Source organism: Euleptes europaea, chromosome 3 (genome assembly GCF_029931775.1).
Source record: "Euleptes europaea isolate rEulEur1 chromosome 3, rEulEur1.hap1, whole genome shotgun sequence".
Lineage (NCBI taxonomy): Eukaryota > Metazoa > Chordata > Lepidosauria > Squamata > Sphaerodactylidae > Euleptes > Euleptes europaea.
The window spans coordinates 91,252,005-91,271,555 of record NC_079314.1 but is presented as its reverse complement, the minus strand read 5'-3'; the positions used below and the strand labels follow the sequence as shown (position 1 = coordinate 91,271,555).

General features: G+C 46.0%; 2 protein-coding genes across 2 annotated transcripts; both read right to left on the bottom strand.

Annotated features, from left to right (window-relative positions):
* Positions 1–1,019: 1,019 nt before the first annotated feature.
* Positions 1,020–6,841, bottom strand: KCNJ4 (potassium inwardly rectifying channel subfamily J member 4). Its single transcript, XM_056846299.1, has 2 exons — positions 6,788–6,841; positions 1,020–2,396 (listed from the first exon to the last, which is right to left on the bottom strand). Exons 1-2 carry the CDS (start codon positions 6,823–6,825, stop codon positions 1,058–1,060), a joined length of 1,377 nt encoding a protein of 458 aa, XP_056702277.1. The 5' UTR covers positions 6,826–6,841; the 3' UTR covers positions 1,020–1,057.
* A 9,169-nt stretch (positions 6,842–16,010) lies between these two features.
* LOC130474859 (endosome-associated-trafficking regulator 1-like) lies at positions 16,011–17,150 on the bottom strand. Its single transcript, XM_056846552.1, has one exon. The coding sequence runs from the start codon at positions 17,148–17,150 to the stop codon at positions 16,011–16,013; it is 1,140 nt and encodes a 379-aa protein (XP_056702530.1).
* Between the last annotated feature and the right edge of the window lie 2,401 nt (positions 17,151–19,551).

The following is a 19,551-nucleotide window of genomic DNA, read 5'->3' as shown; positions in this document are numbered from 1 at the left end:
AATCAACACTGAACACCTGCGTTGGAAATACCCACACCACCATGTTAATGTTCCTTGCCTTCATTCCTTAGCCTTGTCTAATCCTCTTCTTCCTGTTATTTTTATTTTTAACTATTTCTGGACTACAGGATGTATGTGTATGAAAATTAAATGAACATCAAAAAAATGCTCATCATAGCTCAATGCAGTGAATTTGGGATCTCCTTTTGTTTCCAGGCTTACCCTAGAACTCCATACTTTATTAAAAAATAAATAATTACAAAGTCAGTTTTCCAGGTGAGTATATGAGTCAGAAGGAGATGGGTGGTGGGGGGGAGGGAGCATGTAGAAATACCATTGCTTAGCTAAGACCAGTGATAGGTCATTTGATACTGGCTCAGTTGGGAACCTTTCTTCTTGCAAATGCTTCTCATTTGCTTATATGTGGAAAAGACCACCATTTCAAAAAGGATCAGAAAAGATATGGTATTAATTTACTGAAGGTGTCATGGATGCCAAGAACAAAAATGAGACAGATCAACTGTAAATGTATGAGAGCGCTGAAAGCTAAGGTTATTCTGTCCTGATTTAGCATTTGAAGTATGCAACGAATAATAGACATGCAAATTACACCCCACATCATATCTTCCACTGTCCCTGTGAACCACCTGATTCTCTAGTCCTTCCTCAACTGGAAGATAGCTGCAGCTTTCTTAGTCCTGCAGCATCAGCCACTTTTGCGACCATCAGTCCGTTTGCTGCTGGCAGTCGAAACAGAATACTTCCTGAATTATTCCAGAGTGCTGTGGCTATTGCTGTCTTCTCACAGTTCCAAGCCACAGAAGAGCTATTGGGATAAGAAGGAATGGCCTGAATTTTTTTCTGCGTTCAAAGGTTTGAAAACTAATTTCTTTAACCTCATAGCATGAAACCTGAACTTTTCATCACCAGATAAGTACCCTGTCTACACATGTTCAGTGTTTTAAGAGAAGAACCATGGGTTTTCCAATCAAGCATGGCTCTAAAGGGGTAAGGAAACTTTGGAGAATATGCGTGGGATGAAAAGTCAGAATGGAGATTAGATGGCTGATTCCCTATGGTATGAGAGTGTATCCAGGGAGATGGATACTTGCAATCGATCCAAATCCATGTGGCTCCCAAACTCCATCATAGGTATGACTCCTGCATCCTCCTTAGGGCTTCCTCCCAAGTCTACTCCTACATCCAAGTCATCCTCATCTTCATCTTCATCCTGGCTGACAAGAGCTAACTCATTCTCATAGCAGAAGGCACTGGGAGGTGGTGGGGGTGAAGGCAGGACGGTGATCTTGCTCTCCTGCAACTCCCGCGCAGAGCAGAAAGGGGTTCCAGCCACCTCGTAGGTCCTGTGAAAACGTGAATAGTCCACCTTATAATGTTTCTTCTCCTCAAAGACTACAGGCTCAAAGCGATGGCCCCAGAGGATCTCACTAGACAAGTAGGAGCTGCGAGCCTGGGTGGTCATGGCTGTAGCTTCCACCATGCCTTCAAGGATGACAACTATCTCAAAGTCCTCCCTCTCCAGTTCTTCCTTGCCCATTCCATAGAGTGGACTTTCCTCATCAATCTCATGGACAATAATAATGGGAGATACTAAGAAGATGCGGTCCAGGCCTATGTCATACCCCACATTCAGATCCCGCTGGTCTACTGGAAGATACTCACCTTCAGCTGTCATGTAGGGCTTGATAAGCTGGGCCCGAACATGAGCTTCTACAATATGGCTTCTCCTCAGATTTCCTACCCGCCACATGAGGCACAGTTTACCATCCCGCAAAGAGATGACAGCATGATGACTGAAAAGGAGAGTCTGGGCCCTTTTCTTGGGGCGTGCCATCTTAGCCATTATGGTGCCAATCATGAAGGAGTCAATAACACAGCCCACAATGGATTGTACCACCACCACCATAATGGCTAATGGGCATTCCTCAGTCACATATCGGAAACCGTACCCAATAGTTGTCTGTGTTTCTACTGAAAAAAGGAAAGCTCCCAAAAACCCATTCACATGTCTGATGCAGAATTTTGCAGCGGTGGAGCCGCTTCCTGTACTGGGAGCTTCTAAGTCACCGTGAAAGAAAGCAATGATCCAGAAGAGGAGACCAAAAAACAACCAGGAAACCAAAAAGGCTGCAGAAAAGATCATGAGCATGTACCGCCAGCGAGTGTCCACACATGTTGTGAAGATATCGGCCATGTAGCGCTGGGACTTGTTGCTTAGGTTGGCAAAGTAGACATTGCACTGGCCATTCTTCTTAACAAAACGGTTGCGCCGTTTCCGTCGGGGGGCATGGCCTTTCCCATTCCGGTTGTGCCCATCAAGGCTGCCCAAGGAAGAGACTTTATGCCCATCTTCTTCAGTGGAGACAATACTGTACCTTTTGAGGAGGAAAAAAGGATTACATTTAAAAATGCAGGAGAGAGAACTGGTGGCCCCTTGAAAGATCTTTGATGGCATGAGACAATCTGCCTACCTGAGCCCCTTTTTAAGGATTTGCTCAGATGTTATTTTAAATAAGTAATGTGCCTGACAGTATCACAGACTGTATTTACTCTCTTGAAAAGTAAAGGTTCTTCAAACAGTCTCTAAGTTAAGGTAGGGGTAGAACCTTCCCCTTACTCCTGACCTCGGTCATTAAGTGTCAGGAACAAAGCTTTGCTGTCAACAAGGCCATCATCTTCAATGAGAAGAGAGACAGAAGTGGGAAGTGGAAAACAGGTCTTTGTGCACTACATGCGCACAGAGAGCTTTTGCCTCACTTTGTCATAATATGCTCGGCTTTTTTCGGATATCTGAAGTATGTACAATGGATGTGCATGGGGGGGTCGTGGGATTGAATGGCAAGCTCCTCCTCACCCTATGGGCATTCTTTGGAGCCTACACATACAGCCGACACATGTACAAGTGTCCAAACATAGGGTGATCAGGAACACTGAAGAAGCAGGAATCATGATTGCAAGGTGAAATACTGTACATATGTTCCAAGGAACATACATAGGTTGGGAATGGACACAATCCCCACCCCCACCCCCGGTTTTTTCTTAGTACACACAGAATGACTGAGAGGAATTCTTGTCACACTCAATTTCCAGTGTGTATGTGAGTGTGTAGAGCCACTTGAGCATAAAGCAATTATTTATTACATGTTTATATGTAAAATTTACACCCTTTCTGCTCTCCTCAGGGCCACAAAAGTGGGTAACAGATTAAAACATACATAAAAACACATCTTAAAAACCACTAAAACCGAACAAAAACACATAATTAAAACATTTAAAACCAAGTTAAAATATACGTACAATACAATAAAATACACATACATAAAAATGATAATTAAAACATAGGGCAGGAAGAAGGGATCACTGAGGGGATGACAAATAAAACAAAACAAAAAGTCTTCACCTGCTGGCAGAAGATGGCAAGAGCAGGGGACAGTCTCTCTGGGCAAAGAGTTCCAGAGTTTGGGCGCCACAACTGAGAAGGCCTCTCCCAGACACCCACCTAATCTCACAAATTGCGGGAACCCAAAGCAGGGCCTCAGAAGATGACCATAGTGGTTGGTTAGGTTCATAAGGGAGCCGGCATTCCTTCATGTATGATGGTCTCAAGCCATATAGGGCTTTAAATGTCAACACCAGCACCTTCAAATGGTGCCCAGAAACAGATTGGGAACCAGTATAGATGGGTCAAGACTGGAGTGATATAGTCCCTAAGACCCACTCCAGTCAACATCTTGGCTAAAGCATTCTACACCAACTGAAGTTTCCAAATGCTTTTCAAGTGCAGACCCAAGTAGAGTGCATTGCAGCAATCCAATCTAAATGCAGCCAGGGCATGCACCACATTGGCCAGATATTTTCTTTCCAGGAAAGGCTGCATTGGCTAACCTGTGAAAGCTGGTAAAAGGCATTCCTGGCCCCAGCTGCCACCTACTTCTTCAGCAGTAGACCTGGGTCCAAGAGCACCCCCAAACTACAGACCTGCTCCTTCAAGGGGAGTGCAACTCCATCCGGAATGGGTGACACATTAAATCCAGGGTCAGACTTTCCGCTCACCAGTAACACTTCTAGGGTTTCTACAGTGTCCTTGGGATGAGCCGGAAGCACATTGGTAACAACCCAGCCCAAATCTCTGGATGACCTCACTCAGCGGTTTCATGTAGATGTTGAGGATGTTATGTGGAGAATGTTGCAATGCGGTAGTGCTCGGCAAGAACTATATGGGGGTTGACCTGCCGAAACCCAGTTACACTGTGGCGTCTGAGTTGTTTTTAAGGCCACCTGTTTATGGTTTTAATATGATGTTTTAAATTATTGTTCTATAGTTTTATGTATTTTAAAGGTTATTACTCGCCCTGAGCCCAGCCTTGGTTGGGAATGAGGGTGGGCTATGAATTTGAAAAATAAAAATAAACAAGGGAAGTCACAACACAGTGGGCTCCATGGTCTGGCTTGCAAAGAGTGCAGTCAGCAGGACAGAATTGGGGCAAGTGGTTTTGTAGCATTTTGACTCTGATCTGCATTAAGGCTGGAAGTTTCTATTTTTTGTTCCATTCTCTTGGTTGATCTAATTGTGCATCTGTGGCAATGTTTATACACTTCCCGAGTTCTAGACAATTCTGTTGCTACAGCAACAAGCGGGTCTCCCAGAGTCCTATATCCAAAGCCAAAGGTGTAATTTACAAATCAACAGACAAAAGGGTTGGCAGATACCCCTAAAGAAACTCCCTCTCTCCAAGAGCAGTTTGACCTGCCTTTGTCTATTATTTACCCCACAAAATATGTCACTGTCTCTTTCCATTCTAACATGACAGCTGATACTACTGTTACATCATAGAAAGCTTAGTTTGACATCACCCTTTTTTTTCCATAAGTTGCCATCATAGCAAACATCTAAAACTGTGGACACGAGAAAGTACATATCCACAATACTATGTCTTCAAGGGGAATTCTTCACTCTGGTTACCCAAAACTTCTTCTTTTCTATCTATCCACTGATACATTTTTATGATCAAATCATACCTCTAGGAGGGGCTGTGGCTCAGTGGTAGAGCATCTGCTTGGCATGCAGAAGATCCTAGTTTCAATCCTCAGCATCTCCAGTTAAAGGGACTAGGCAGGTAGGTGATGTGAAAGACCCCTGCCTGAGACCTTGGAGAGCCGCTGTCAGCTGAGTAGACTATACTGACTTTGATGGACCAAGGGTCTGATTCAGTATAAGGCAGCTTCATGTGTTCATACCTCACTTGGGTTGTCTTGTTTTTTGGATAGTAGGTAAAGGTAGTCCCCTGTGCAAGCACCGGGTCATTCCTGATCCATGGGGTGATGTCACATCCCAACGTTTACTAGGTAGACCATGTTTACGGGGTGGTTTGCCATTGCCTTCCCCAGTTGTCTACACTTTACCCCCAGTAAGCTGGGTACTAATTTTACCAACCTCAGAAGGATGGAAGGGTGAGTCAACCTTGCTGGTGAAATTGCTATAGAGCTTTTCTGGTTGTGCTTTGGAGTAATGACACCATAAAGGGTAACTTTGTAAGGTTCCAATCAATTGTGATCTGGAATTGGTGGCTAATGATCCACATTTTGAACGGAGAGTAGACAGTCACTCGCCCTCTTCCAATTTTTTATCCAACCTAGACAAGATCTTGACCTATCTCTTCACTACTTTTTCACACTATAGCTAATTAATTTGTGGACACAGGACATAGTGTCACATGTAAAGCGACCTTCTGCTGAGTCAGACCACTGATCTATCAAGGACATCATTGTCTACTTTGACTGGTAGTGGCTGATTCCTTTAACCAGAAAACTCGAGGACTGAACCTGGGACCTTCTGCATGCCAAGACGGTTGTCTATCACTGAGCTGCAGTCCCTCCCCTAAAGGATATCTAAATGGAACCTCCAGGTGCAAAAGCTACATACATCTGAATACCAGTTGCTGGGGAGGCAACAACACGGGAGTATTTGGCTTCCATACCTTTTCTCACTCTCTCATAATACTCTATAGAATGAGGGGTCATCTGCTGAAGCTGGATAAAAGGAAGTATTTCTTCACACAACACATAGTTAAATTGTAGAACTTCCTGCCCCAGGATGTGGTGATGGCCGCCAACTTGGAAGGCTTTAAGAGGAGGGTGGACATATTCATGGCTACTAGTAAAAATGGATACTAGTCATGATGCATATCTATTCTCTCTAGGATCAGAGGAGAGCATGCCTTTAATATTAGGTGCTGTGGAACACAGGCAGGATACTGCTGCTGCAGTCATCTTGTTTGTGGGCTTCCTAGAGGCACCTGGTTGGCCGCTGTGGACTTGATGGGCCTTGGTCTGATCCAGCATGGCTTTTCTTATGTTCCATGCCCTGCCAGAGAACCTTCAGGGGCATTTTGTGGGCCACTATGGGAAACAGTATGCCAGACTAGACCAGTGACTGGTCTCATCCAGCAGAGCTCTTCTTATGTTCTCAATGAGCCATTTTTATTCATGTCTTGCTATTCACTCATTACTTCCCTATTCATAATTCAAATCAGTCATCTGATTATCCATAGCACTTATGCACTTCTCTACCACAAGTGCTTCAGAGGTGCCTGATTCAAGGATTCAACAGCGCACATGGTACAAACAGTGTGGGAAGTGTGCGGCACAAAAACATATCAAGGGGTGATTTAAGGAGCCATATTCTAATCTGAAGGAGAAGCATATGGCTAACAGAAGGTTAAGACAGGTACTGTATAATGGAGGCTGGATGGAGGGGGTCACTCACCTGTTTATCCTGATGCTGCCCATGACTCGCTTTATCATGAGGTACCTCTCACAACAGAGGTCAGGGTTTATAGGTGCTGAGTGCGAGAGTGTGTGGTACACACAGGGTGCATTTCAGGCTTGGTGCACAGTGGCAGCAAACATGCTAGCAGTCTTTATGGAGTAGACACCTATGAAAGACAAAAATGCAGAAGAAAATCACAGCAAATAAAAAGATTAGCCTCAGCCCAGCCAAACAATAGCCCATTTGTATTACAAGTGCTTGTCGTTTGCTATCTCTTCCAGATGAACAAACGTCAGAGAAGAAGATCCCATAAATAGCAAGAGAGGAGCTTGACCCCCCTTTTGGATGCACACCTTATCATGGTGAGGGGGTTTGTGTGTGTCAGGGAAGCTGAGAGCAATGCCGTAAGGGGTCTAGGCTCTATCAAGAGACTAAAATCCTAGCAGAGTCACTCAAGACGGAATGGTCATAGCTGAGACACCAGACGAAGATGCATCCACTCCCTTAAGGGATCAATGGCCACATCCGCAGAAGAGAACTGGCAGTTCCAGTGGGGATGGGGGCAGAGGAATCCTTGCTAAAATGATTAAATGAGGCTATTGTATTTTGGTCACATTATAAGACAAAAGTCACTGGAGAAGACAATCATGATAGGAAAAGTGGAGGGCAGCAGGAAAAAAGGAAGACCCAACAAGAGATGGATTGACTCAATAAAGGAAGCCACAGCCCTCAATTTGCATGATCTGAGCAAAGCTGTCAAAGATAGGACATTTTGGAGGAATTTCATTCATAGGGTCACCATGAGTTGGAAGCAACTTGACGGCACTTAACACACACACACACACACAAGCTGCTGACCTGGATGGCCACTGGTAGGAAGCAACAAGCAAACAATGGCGGTGCTTCTCAGGCCACCTAGCTCAGACCTAGCCAGCAGTGATAAGGATGGACTCAGACTCACTTGTTGTTTCTTCCCTGTGAGGCCGCTCAACTCAGACCCAGCTGGCAGCAGGAGGGAAAGAGGCGACAGGTGTCATCACTGATGCTGGCCAGGTTTGAGCCGAGTGGTCCCTGCAGAAGATGCTTATCTCAGCATCCTCTCCTGCCGTTTTAACAGCCTAATTCACCCCAGCCGTATACTGAGGAATAATTCTTGGAACCATGACTGTAATGTATATGCTAAGGTGCAGAGAACCATTATAAAAGTAAAAGTAACCCACAATGATCTTCTGGTATGATTTTAAAGTCACTTTGATTCTTTGTAGATAATTAGAATTAGCAAGTATTGGCATGAGGGCTTGCGGCTAAATACCTGAAACCCCCTTACCTCCTATATGAGATGAGCTGTGTGAAACTTAGGATCTTAGATAAGCACAAGCCTCCTAAAGAAAAGCATCCCCAGTCCAAAGGGAACACTTCCTTAGGCAGTCTGGCAAACTAACCAGCAGGGAAGGAAATAAAGGGAGCTTATAAAGAGGAATCAACAATAAAAGAATATTGCCTTACAGTAACACTTTCCACAAGACCTCGAGGAAGGCATGACAGCACGCCAGAGCACAAACTATCACATCAGGTTCCATAGCCCAGTCTTATCTTCTGGGCAGGTATATTATACATCACATTATTTGTCTGGCTTTTGGTACTTTCACTTCTGAACTGCAACAAAATGTGATCTGACAAAGATGCACATGTCCTACAGGCTTTCTTCCCCTCAGAACAGAATTACAAAATTTCAAAGTCAGGGGGATTTTTCTTTTCACAAGGATTTACACTAAACGTCTAGCTTGTCTAACTATGGTTGATGTGCTTTGGCAGGCAAATATCACTCTGAAGAGCTTTAGCAGAGTGATTATCAGGTGTCATCCTTTGAAAGGTTTGCTAACAATTCCTTCTTTTATTTTGCCCTCACAGTTGAGAATGATTTCCCACGAGAAGCTATCTCTGCATATGGTCAGGGACTGAATTCTCCCTAGAAGCTAAAATGACTAAACTGAGGCTATTGTACTTTGGTCACATTATGAGAAGACAAGACTCACTGGAAAAAACAATAATGCTAGGGAAAATGAAGGCAGCAGGAAAAAAGGAAGACCCAGCATGAGATGAATTGACTCAATAAAGGAAGCTACGGCCCTCAGTTTGCAAGACCTGAGCAAGGCTGTTAACGATAGGCAGTTTGGGAGGAAATTGATTCATAAGGTCGCCATGAATTGGAAGCGACTTGAGAGCATTTAACACACACATGATCAGGGGCACTGAATTCTTTAACAGGGTCAGAAAAATGATTCACAATTACTGGTTTCAACCCTCTGCCCCCAAAATAAAGGAGTCCCCTAGTCCAAACACATTCCTAAGATATGCACAGTGCCATCCTGAGCAGAGTGATATCCTGCTACACTGGAGGTCTTAGCTATGTTGGGGCAACTGCCCCAGGCCTCACACTGGGGGGGCTGCACTGGGGATCCCCCCAACCCCCATACAGCTGCCTGGCTGGCTGCCGCTGCACTCTCTGGTATAGCCATAGCAGCAGAAGCGAGTAGAGAGTCAATGGTGAGGGACAGAGTCTGCCCCCTCCTGACCGCCATATATCTGCCCTGCTCCTGCCCCTAACATGCAGTGACTAAGTCAAGGTGAAGGGCAGAGGGAGAGGGGGTGATATATGGTGAGACACCTGGTGAGACACCTGCCTGTTTGCTCCCCTGCAGAGCCAGTCCTAGTTAGGTAGCTGGCTGGCAGGCAGGCAAACAGGCGCCAAACAGCACTCCCAGTCCTTCCCTGAGAGGGCCCAGTCACACTTCAGGCTGCCTATCGCTCCGCTGCCACAGCAAACAACTCCCAGGTGATTCGAGTTTGTGATGGTAGGAATAAAGGGGGTATTCTTGACTCTGAATGAATAAGACTACCCTTGCCCTTCTAAATAGGGTTGCCAACCTCCTGCTATTACAACTGATTTCCAGCTGATAGAGATCAGTTCACCTGGAGAAAATGGCCACTTTGGCAATTGAACTCTATGGCATTGAAGTCCCTCCCCTCCCCAAACCCTGCCCTCCTCAGGCTCCACCCCAAAAACCTCCCGCCGGTGGTGAGGAGGGACCTGGCAATCCTACTTCTAAATCTACTGAAGTCTGTGGTCCTGTGCTCTGCTTAGTATGGCACTGCTGGTCACACAAATGAAATGTAGTAGAACTAGAGTTGCCAGGTCCCCCCTCTTGATTGGTGGGAGATTTTAGGGGGCGGGGCTGGGGTAGCTGCATGCATGTGATGTCAATTCTGGGTTTTCTTCCGGAAGTGCTGCATCACTGCGGCTGCTTTAGCACTCAGTCGCCGCTTCAGAGCAGCCGGGTGGATTGGCGGCCAATTGCCCGCCGAAACCACCCACCTGGCAACCCTTAGTAGAACCAAGATAGTGCACTAACCAGAATGATCCATTTGAAGAGAGGGGACCCCAGGCTCAAATCCTTGCTCAGCTAAGATGCTCCCTGAGGACCTTGGGTCAGTCCCTGTTTCTCAGCCTAACCTGCTTCACATAGCTGTAAGGGCTGAATACCACTTTGACATCCTTTGTGAAAGGGTATGACATACATGTAATAAGGAAATAAATTATATATTTTTTTTAAAGTTAAAGCATGCAGAAGTAACAAAAGTATGCTAAGCCAGGTTCCTTTACAACATGCTTCCCATTTTCCAAGCATGCGCATGTTACCCACAAGCCAACCATGCTCTGTGGTGAGCCCACATGAGTTCCCTCATGCTATGTATGGTGGAAGAGGACCAGAATGGGATCCACACTACCTGCATTTTCCACATGACCTAAGTTAACATGAGGCTCTTCTGTGTCATATAGTAGCCACGGCGCCCACCAACATCTTTTCTAGCACCCGCCAAGTGTTTTTAGGAAGGGAGTGGGGCAAGTAAGGCTGTTGCCCAACAAGGCTTCTAATTGACTATTGAAGAATTGATTGGCTGTGCAGATTTTTTTTAATGTTGCTTTGGCAGCAGCTGCCATCCCAGCACAAGAATCTGCACTGTGTTACTGAAGTTAAGCTGTGGCAATCATTTTGAGGCTGGCTCCGCCTCCTGCAGCAGCCATTTTGTGGCAGCCATTGTGTTGCTGTGCCCTCCATGCCGTGTCAGAATTCCAAATGTATCCACAGGCTCAAAAAGTTTGGGGACCCCTGCAGTAGCCCATTATAAGGGGAGAAAGGTGTGTTTTCTGCATACCGTATATACTCGCGTATAAGCCGAGTTTTTCAGCCCAAAAAATGGGCTGAAAAAGCCGGCCTCGGCTTATACGCAGGTCAATACGGGGGGAGGGAGGAAAGAGGAGGGAGGAAGGGGGAAAACTTACCGCCCGTGCCGTGCCGCTTCCTGCCGCCGGGAGCGGCCTTGGGCTGCCTCCTGCAACTGTAGAGAGGCTGCCCCGGGGGCCCCTGCGCTGCGCCGCCGCTTCTCCCCGCCGGGAGCGGCCTTGGGCAGCCTCCTGCAGCTGCAAAGAGGCTGCCCCGGCCCCCCCCCCCCCCGCGCCGCCGCTTCCTGCCGCCAGGAGCGGCCTGGGGCAGCCTCCTGCAGATGCAGAAAGGCTGCCCCGGGCCCCCCCGCGCCGCCGCTTCTCCCCGTTGGGAGCGGCCTGGGGCAGCCTCCTGCAGCTGCAGAGAGGCTGCCCCGGGCCCCCCCGGGCCACGCCGCCGCTTCCTGCCGCCGGGAGCGGCCTGGGGCAGCCTCCTGCAGCTGCAGAGAGGCTGCCCCCCCCCCCCGCACCACGCCGCCGCTTCTCCCCACCGGGAGCGGCCTGGGGCAGCCTCCTGCAGCTGCAGAGAGGCTGCCCCGGGCCCCCCCGCGCCGCCGCTTCCTGCCGCCGGGAGCGGCCTTGAGCAGCCTCCTGCTGCTGCAGGAAGGCTACCCCGCCGCCTCCCGGGCCGCGCCGCCACCGCCGCCGGACCCTCGACGCTGGAGAGCCCTGAAAGGTAAGCCTGCGGGGGGGGGGAGGGGTTATAAGCCGACCCTCAGCTTATACGCGGGTGCCTAATTTTTCCCCATTTTTGGGCAGAAATTAGGCACCTCGGCTTATACGCGGGTCGGTTTATACATGGGTATATACGGTATATTTTTTCTACTAGATTCCCCTTTCCCTTTCCCTTTCTGACAGGCTATAGGGCCAATCCAGTGGGCAAGTGAAGATGCACGGGTCCCCTTTTAGTATCATACAAACTAAATAGCACTGCTATGTGAAATATAACACAACAAATGAAATCAACATAAATGGTCAGCCTTAAATTACCAGCTGTTATATATTAACATGCAAGCATCTAATAGTCTGAAATTGACAAATATACAATAAGACAACCAATACCAGGTAAGTACTCAGGGTAATAACCCACAAGGGGATTGTGTACAGCAGGTAAGTGTCATGTCAAGTCCATTAAATTCCAAAGCTATTATAAAGTTCCAAAGTGATATCCACAAAACTATATTAGAAGAACACTCCAAACTGGACTGCTGAGGCAAAGACAGTCTTCTAGAAAATTAGCTCCGTTTCGTCTGATGACTTCTTCAGTTCCATTGATTTCTTCTTATGTATATGCCTTCTTGTCTCAAAACAGTACGTAATACTGATGCAACATTCTGTTACAGCTATACATTTTCAAAGTTCCAATCTGGATACTTCATAGCAAGAAGAAATTAAAGGAACTGAAGAAGTCATCGGACGAAACGGAGCTAATTTTCTAGAAGACTGTCTTCACCTCAGCAGTCATTTGAAGTGTTTTTCTAATATAGTTTTGTGGATATCACTTTGGAACTTTATAATAGTTTTGGAATTTAATGGACTTGACATGACACTTACCTGCTGTACACAATCCCCTTTTAGACATACTTTCTTCCTTCTGAAGGGACTTTTCCTGAATGTGTAAACAGATGCTGAAGAACAATGTCAAAAGTATGAGAAATTTCTGAGAAGATATAGACTAAAAGCATATTCCACCCCATCCCATCCCAATTTCCAGTGAATACTTACCAAGGTTACTCCTGCATGGAACACACATTTATTTGACAGTATGCAAAGAGTCTTACTTCCTGTATAACTGTGGTTTCTAGCTCTCGTGATTAGAAACATTGGTTCTAAAAAGTCATGGAAGTGCCTGCTAAATACTTTGGGAAAAAGACAACCTGGGAGCAGCTTTAAATGACCAGGAAGAGGGACTTCTTTGGCTCTTCAAAATTCCTTTTTCCCCATCTTCCCACTCATCTTCCCACTCATGTGGTCTATCCCTTCTTTCATCAAGCGTAGAAGGGTGATACTGCCTTTAATGAACCATTGTTATTTCTGCTGGTGTTTATCAGAGTTTTTCTCTTGAGATACAACAGAACGAAACCATGATGGAGGGTTCATCACAACTCTCAAAGCTGTGAGAACTCAGGCAGGCAAAAGCCACAGCACTGTACCTTTAATACTGGCATAGAAGAATGGGAAATTACACCAGTGTCGTTTGTCACAGGACGAGAAAAGCTGCCCTACTGAAATATTAAGGTTGCCTACTTTGCATCATCCTAGCAAGAACCCAGGGTCTGTCTCAGGGATCCTGGACTGTTTCCACACAGAGGTTTTGCACTGGCTTGGCATCCATTCACACATCATCTTCCACTTTCTGTATTTTTCTTCACTTTGTTGCCATCTTTGCCAAGCCTGACTTGGTAAATCTTTTGGGAAAGATCACAGCCAAAGCAAGTTTGTTTGCCACATGGACTGGAAGATGCACATATTTGCACATAACACCCACATTGGCACCCTTTTCCTCGACTCACCCTCCTGAGACCATTTCCCTACATCATCGGAATGCTTTTTGGGGAATCCCCACCCTCCCAAAATCAGCAACTGTCATAGAACTATACCATTATTAACAAGCTGTCTATTACTTACTCTGAATTCCCAACTTTCATTTTTTTAAAAGTACATCTAGCCCTTTTTGTTGCAGAGATATGCCTTATATCTCCACCCTGTACATCTTCACAATGAAAAGGGCTAGAGACTTATGTGAACAAAATCAGAGGAGCTAGCAGGTAGATTGTTACAGTGCTACAGTGATGTGTTAACTGCTGATTTTTTTTAAAGTCTGGAAAGGCCCACTTGTGGTGGTGGAAATTACAGCTGGGGTAGGCACCAAGGCAAGAAAAGTGCAGGGGAAATTGCTGTGTGGATACACTGCGGCTACTATGAAAACCTCTGCTTTTTGCAGTGACAATGAAAGCTATACAGGGAATTGTCACCATGTGGAAGCAGCCCAAGACTGCTCCAAAACGTCCCACAGGGCAGAAGGGAACAGTCCTTTTCCCAGACTAAGTCTGCCACTTCTCCCGGTGACCATTCATAAAATATTCACAATGGGTTGCCCTTATTCAGGAGTGCAATTTTAATTTGTTAATGGCAAATTTCCTAACAATCAAGAACGCTGTCGATCAGTGGTCTTCAGCCTTACCATACCCAGAATCCTCCAGTAACCGCTAGGCAGCAGTGTGGGACCCACTTAGCAGCAAGCAAGTGACATCACAGTCGCATGATAGGAAAAAGGAAACCATAGTTATGACTTCACCAATGTCTGTGCCAGGACTGTGCGCGGCAGACTAAGAGAACTATGCACAGGACATGCGAGCTGCTGAACACCGGGATAAGTTCTGTGTGGAAAAGTTTTGTTACTATGAATGCTTCAATAAAAAGGCTAAAAACCAGGGCCAGACTGGTCTCTGATTTCCTGAGGTGCCATAGGGATGTTAATAGGAGAAACAGAAATAACACACATACCCACTGCAGACTGAGCATAATAGAGATGTAAATCCAAACAAGTCCAGGGCTGAGGGGAAATCGGGTATATTTAAGTCATAAAAGGTTTGCATCCAGGGATTTTAAAAATACACGAGACCAGTTCATAAATGATGCAGGGCTAATATAGTATTACTAATAATTAAGTGCTCTCAAGTTGCAACCAACTTGTGATCCTTCAAGGGATTTTCAAGGCAAGAGACAAGCACGGGTTTTGCCATTGCCATCCTCTGCATAGTAACACTGGTCTTCCTTGGTGGTCTCCCATATAAGTACTAACCATGGCCATAGGGTTGCCAACTGCCAGGTAGTAGCAGGAGATCTCCTGCTAATTCAACTGATCTCCAGCCGATAGAGATCAGATCACCTGGAGAAAAATGGCTGCTTTGGCAATTGAACTCTATGGCATTGAAGTCCCTCCCCTCCCCAAACCCCGCCCTCTTCAGGCTCCGCCCCCAAAATCTCCCGCCGGTTGAGAAGAGGGACCTGGCAACCCTACGTGGCCAGCCTTACTTAGCGTCCAAGCTCTGATGAGCTTGAGCTAGTCTGAGATTTTTATTTTTGCCCGTCGAGTCACAGCTGAATTATGGTGACCCTGTAGAGTTTTCCAGGCAAGAGATGTTCAGAGGTGGTTTGCCATTGCCTGCCTCTGCGCCACAACCCTGGTATTCCTTGGTGGTCTCCCACCCAAATACTTGCCAGGGTCAGGGAGTCTGGCCTATATAGCAGAAGCAAAAGGCCACAAACAGGCAGGCAGTACAGGGCCCAGGAGGAAAGTCCTCAACTGTGAGGCATTTTGACATCGGAGTAAATGCTCCAGAATGCTCATTTGGATTACAAATGCCTTCCCTTTTTATTTCTTTGCTCCAGTAACCATGATCAAACATTAGTTTAAATGCCACACACATAAATGTAAGGCTCACTTTTGAAAAGGTTCTCCAACAAGCGACTCTGAGTAGCAGTGAGCAGTCACCTGAGGCTCTTGCTTCGAATTCCGTAATGTGAATGTAAAAGCTACACTTCCAGAATGCTCACGCACAGTACCGAGGGCTTCCTTCTAACTTCCACATGAACAAAACTTGGATATTGACATAAATAGGATGAGAGTAGATCAAGAGTGATTAAAGCCTCGTGTCTCATCAGTGGACCGTTAATTCTAGACCACAGCTAAACTCAGCCCTACAAAGGAATCAGGGGACCCACACTTTGTTCTATCCTCCTATAATGCAGTTTTGAAATAGAGCAACCAAGGCATTCGTATATGAAATTAATATTCCATGATGTAATAAAAGTACTTCTGGGGGAAAGAGAGAGGTTAATCGAAGCCATACAACGTCTCGACATGTGAGAGCAAAAGGTTTAAGTCTCAACCGGACTACAGGAGCATAGCACTCGCAGGCGAGAGGTCCTCTACGTTTGTTTCTCTGATTCGTTTTCCGTTTCAATTTCGGACATTCTGCCTACAGATTTAAGGAGGTCAGCAACAAGTGTCAGTGTTTCAGTCCCAAAGACCAGCTGATGGATGGTAGCATGTGCGTGGTTGGTGACCCTGAGGAGGTTCTGCAAAGCAACGTCTATATGGTGTTTAACGGCTCCCATGTTGCTGGACTGGCCAGATCTCAAACTTTCATTCTCCATCTTATAGCACGACAGCTCAGCCTGGAGGAAACACATCTCCTGTTTTATCTTTTCAAGATCGTTCTCTGCCTTCAAAGCTCTTTGAGTCATGAACTGGAGGCTATGTTCTGCCTGCTGCACCAAAGCTTCCAAATCCTGAGCTTCTTTTTCCTCTTTATTGACTGTGGCTTGCAGTTTCCTCTCAAGGTTTCTCACCATCTGTGTCTGACTTTCCGAGAAGTTCTGGATCCTTTTAATCTTTCTCCTCAGCATAGAATTTTCTTCCTTCAGCTCATCGTAACTCAGGTGTGAGGAAGTATACTCCACGTTTTCGATAGGTTCTTCACAGGGAGCGTAACTTTCAGCTACCTTGGTGTGAGTGGGACAGCCATCACGTGGCTCATTTCCACTGAAGGGCCATGAAGAGAAAGCCTCGATGCCTTCATGACTAGGTGAGTTGTAACTATAGGGGTTGTATGGGGCCACATTGGACATCCTGGATAGATGAACTTTGTCATAGGCAGACGGTGGGTATCTTTCTCTCCAGTCGTCGTCGTCATCCGATAGATTTTCAACAACTACTGCTTCCTGGTACAATGGCCCTTGAAATTCCAAGCTCAAGCCAAGTTGTTCAGGAGTCAGGGATACTTCTTCAAGGGCCAGTGTCGGCCTAGCCATTTTTTTCCTGTAACTTCTGTTTTTTGGTTCGTGTTGTCTCCCTGTACAGTGGCTCTTATTTTTAGGCATCCCTTTCAAGAAAAATGTGGCTGGGTTGTCTAAATCCTTCAGCTGATTGTCTCCAGAGCTGATGAGGTTCTTGAAGTGATCAGGAGCAGGTGGCGTATGGTGGTGATGGTAACAGTGCTGGATTTCCTCTTCCTCCTCATTCAGGCCTCGGGAATGTGAGCAGCCTGCGAGAAGTGGGCGTGGCATATTTTGGGGCACAGTTGGATCCTACAGACGTTGCATCCTTCCATGAGGCCTGGGTCCCACTTTTAGTCCAGTGGTTTAGCCAGCTCTGTGGACTGTTGATGTTGGTCTTAGCACAATTTAATGGTCTACTGAAGCATCCGAATCTATACCTTGTATGTGTGTGTATATCTTTAATAGTGGAGGAAACAGAAGTTACCCTGATCTATGATGTCATCAGATGACTGCACTTCATTTTGTGACTTCACTGGCTTGGGAGAGCCACACAGCTAGAACAGGTATTTTCAGCCAGTGACAGGTATTTTCAGCCAGTGACAAGTGCCACAAGTGGAGTTCACATCTGGTATCAGAACCCTAGGAGGGAAGGCAGCATGGTACAGCCCGATCTCGTCAGATCTCGGAAGCTAAGCAGGGTCAGCCCTGGTTACTACTTGGATGGGAGAACACCTAGGAATACCAGGGTTGCTATGCAGAGGAAGGCACTGGCAAACCATCTCTGCTAGTCTCTTGCCATGAAAACCCCATAAGGGGTCGCCATAAGTCGGCTGCAACTTGACAGCACTTTACACACACACATCAGAACCCTATTCCATCCATTTATATAAACTTGGATAGGTCACATACTGCATGTTATCTCCAGAGCAAGTAATTAAGTAGAAGACAAAACAGGCTAGGGCAGCTTAGAGTGGGTCATCCCAACTGAATTTAAAGATTTCCTTCTTGAGCTGTGATAGCACTGGTGTGATGTGTTGTCCTGTTGTACTGAAGTCTTTGTTGTTGTATTGCGCATCTCCTGTCCACTCTCTAATAATAAATAAGGTACACACTGGTTGTTTCTTCTGCTATGAAGGACACACCTGCCAGCCTGTCACCCCAATCAGAATCTCATCTTTTAGCAATGCTAGTTTTTGTAATCTGCAGCTTTGGATCCTCCCCTCACCCACTACTCATGTCATGTCTAAACAAAAACAACATTGATCAGGTAACTTTGAAGGCCCTTAGGAATGGACATGTCTTCAGGTTATGCTGGTAGGCCAAAAGAGAGAGGGCGGGTTGTATCTCTGGAAAAAGGAAACACCACACAACCCCAAGGTTTTAAGATATTGTCGAAGGCTTTCACGGTCAGAGTTCATTGGTTCATGGAGGAGAGGGTCTATCAGAAGCTACAAGCCATGGTTAGTAAAAGGAACCTTCATATTCAGAGGCTATAAACCTCTGAAACCCAGTGCTAAGAGGCAACATCAAGGGAATGCCTTGGACTCTGTGCCCTGTTTATTGGCCCTTTAGGACAGCTTTTTGGCCACTGCATGAAATAGCATGCTGGACTAGCTGGATTACTGGTCTGGTCCAGCAGGGGACTTGTGTTCTTAGCACAACAGGGTCCCATTGGTTTTAATGGGGCTTGCAAAGGAGGGGATCCTAGAGGGTTGTACCCCATGTTCACTGATGGTGGAGGAAGTGCCGTTTGGGTTTTCAGGCACTAAAATTCCTTTAGCTGGTCCTGAGATGGGGGAATAGGCTGGACTAGTTTTCAGGTTTAAAATGTAGACCTATGCATACCAAGTTTCACCAGATGGATCCGTAAAGAAAAATTGGAATATGCATACCTGTTCAAGGGGGAAATCAAATTACAGCTCATGTAACCAGCAGAAAATGTCATATATGAGCTAAACCAGGTCTCATTTTGCTTAGCCAACAAGTGGCATATGAAAGGTATGAAGAGGGAATGCAATGAAATGGGCTTTTAAAACATAATTATAAATAGACCAAGTATATGCCAAGCGTCCCCATCTGTCCTCCCAATGATCGTTTATTGACTGATTTTTTAGATCACCTCATGCTTAAATAGAATTTTTATAAACATATCTATAATTGGTTACATTTGGGGCAGAAGAGGGGTGTGACAGCCTTTTTTCCTGTGTAGTCTTAGGAGCAATGTAAAAAAAAAAAAGCATCACACAAAACAAAACAAACGGTTGGAAGTAAAACCATCTTCAGAGCATGACTCAGAGCTATTCATAGCTCTATAAAGCCAGCTGCAGCATCAGAGACAGAAGGGTTCTGCCCGTATTATTATTTCAATTACCATCTGAATTAAAAGTTTGAGCCGTGATCAGCCCACATTGTGGAGGGAGGGGAGGGGACAAGATGCAGAAAAGCAAGGGATGTGTGCACCAAGACCGGCTAGATGACACAGCCAGCATGAGACATAAGAAAAAAGGTTACAAAACCCCTACCACCTCCAGCTTCTATCAATTCCCACACCCCCAGCAGAGTGAAGGCAACCAATATCAGTCAATGATGTTTGCTGATGACCTCCAACTAAGGAGCCAGGTAGCAGAAATCAGAGTACCAGATCTGGCCCTAGGGGCATGGGGCTCCATTTGTCCAGTGCGGACTGGCA

Excerpts from the sequence above, each read along its gene's own strand:
- LOC130474859 (XM_056846552.1), bottom strand. The coding sequence starts at position 17,150 with ATGCCACGCCCACTTCTCGCAGGCTGCTCACATTCCCGAGGCCTGAAT.
- KCNJ4 (XM_056846299.1), bottom strand. The coding sequence starts at position 6,825 with ATGATAAAGCGAGTCATGGGCAGCATCAGGATAAACAG. Across the intron at positions 2,397-6,787 it reads GGCAGCATCAGGATAAACAG|GTACAGTATTGTCTCCACTG; the intron begins GTGAGTGACCCC and ends CCTCCTCAAAAG.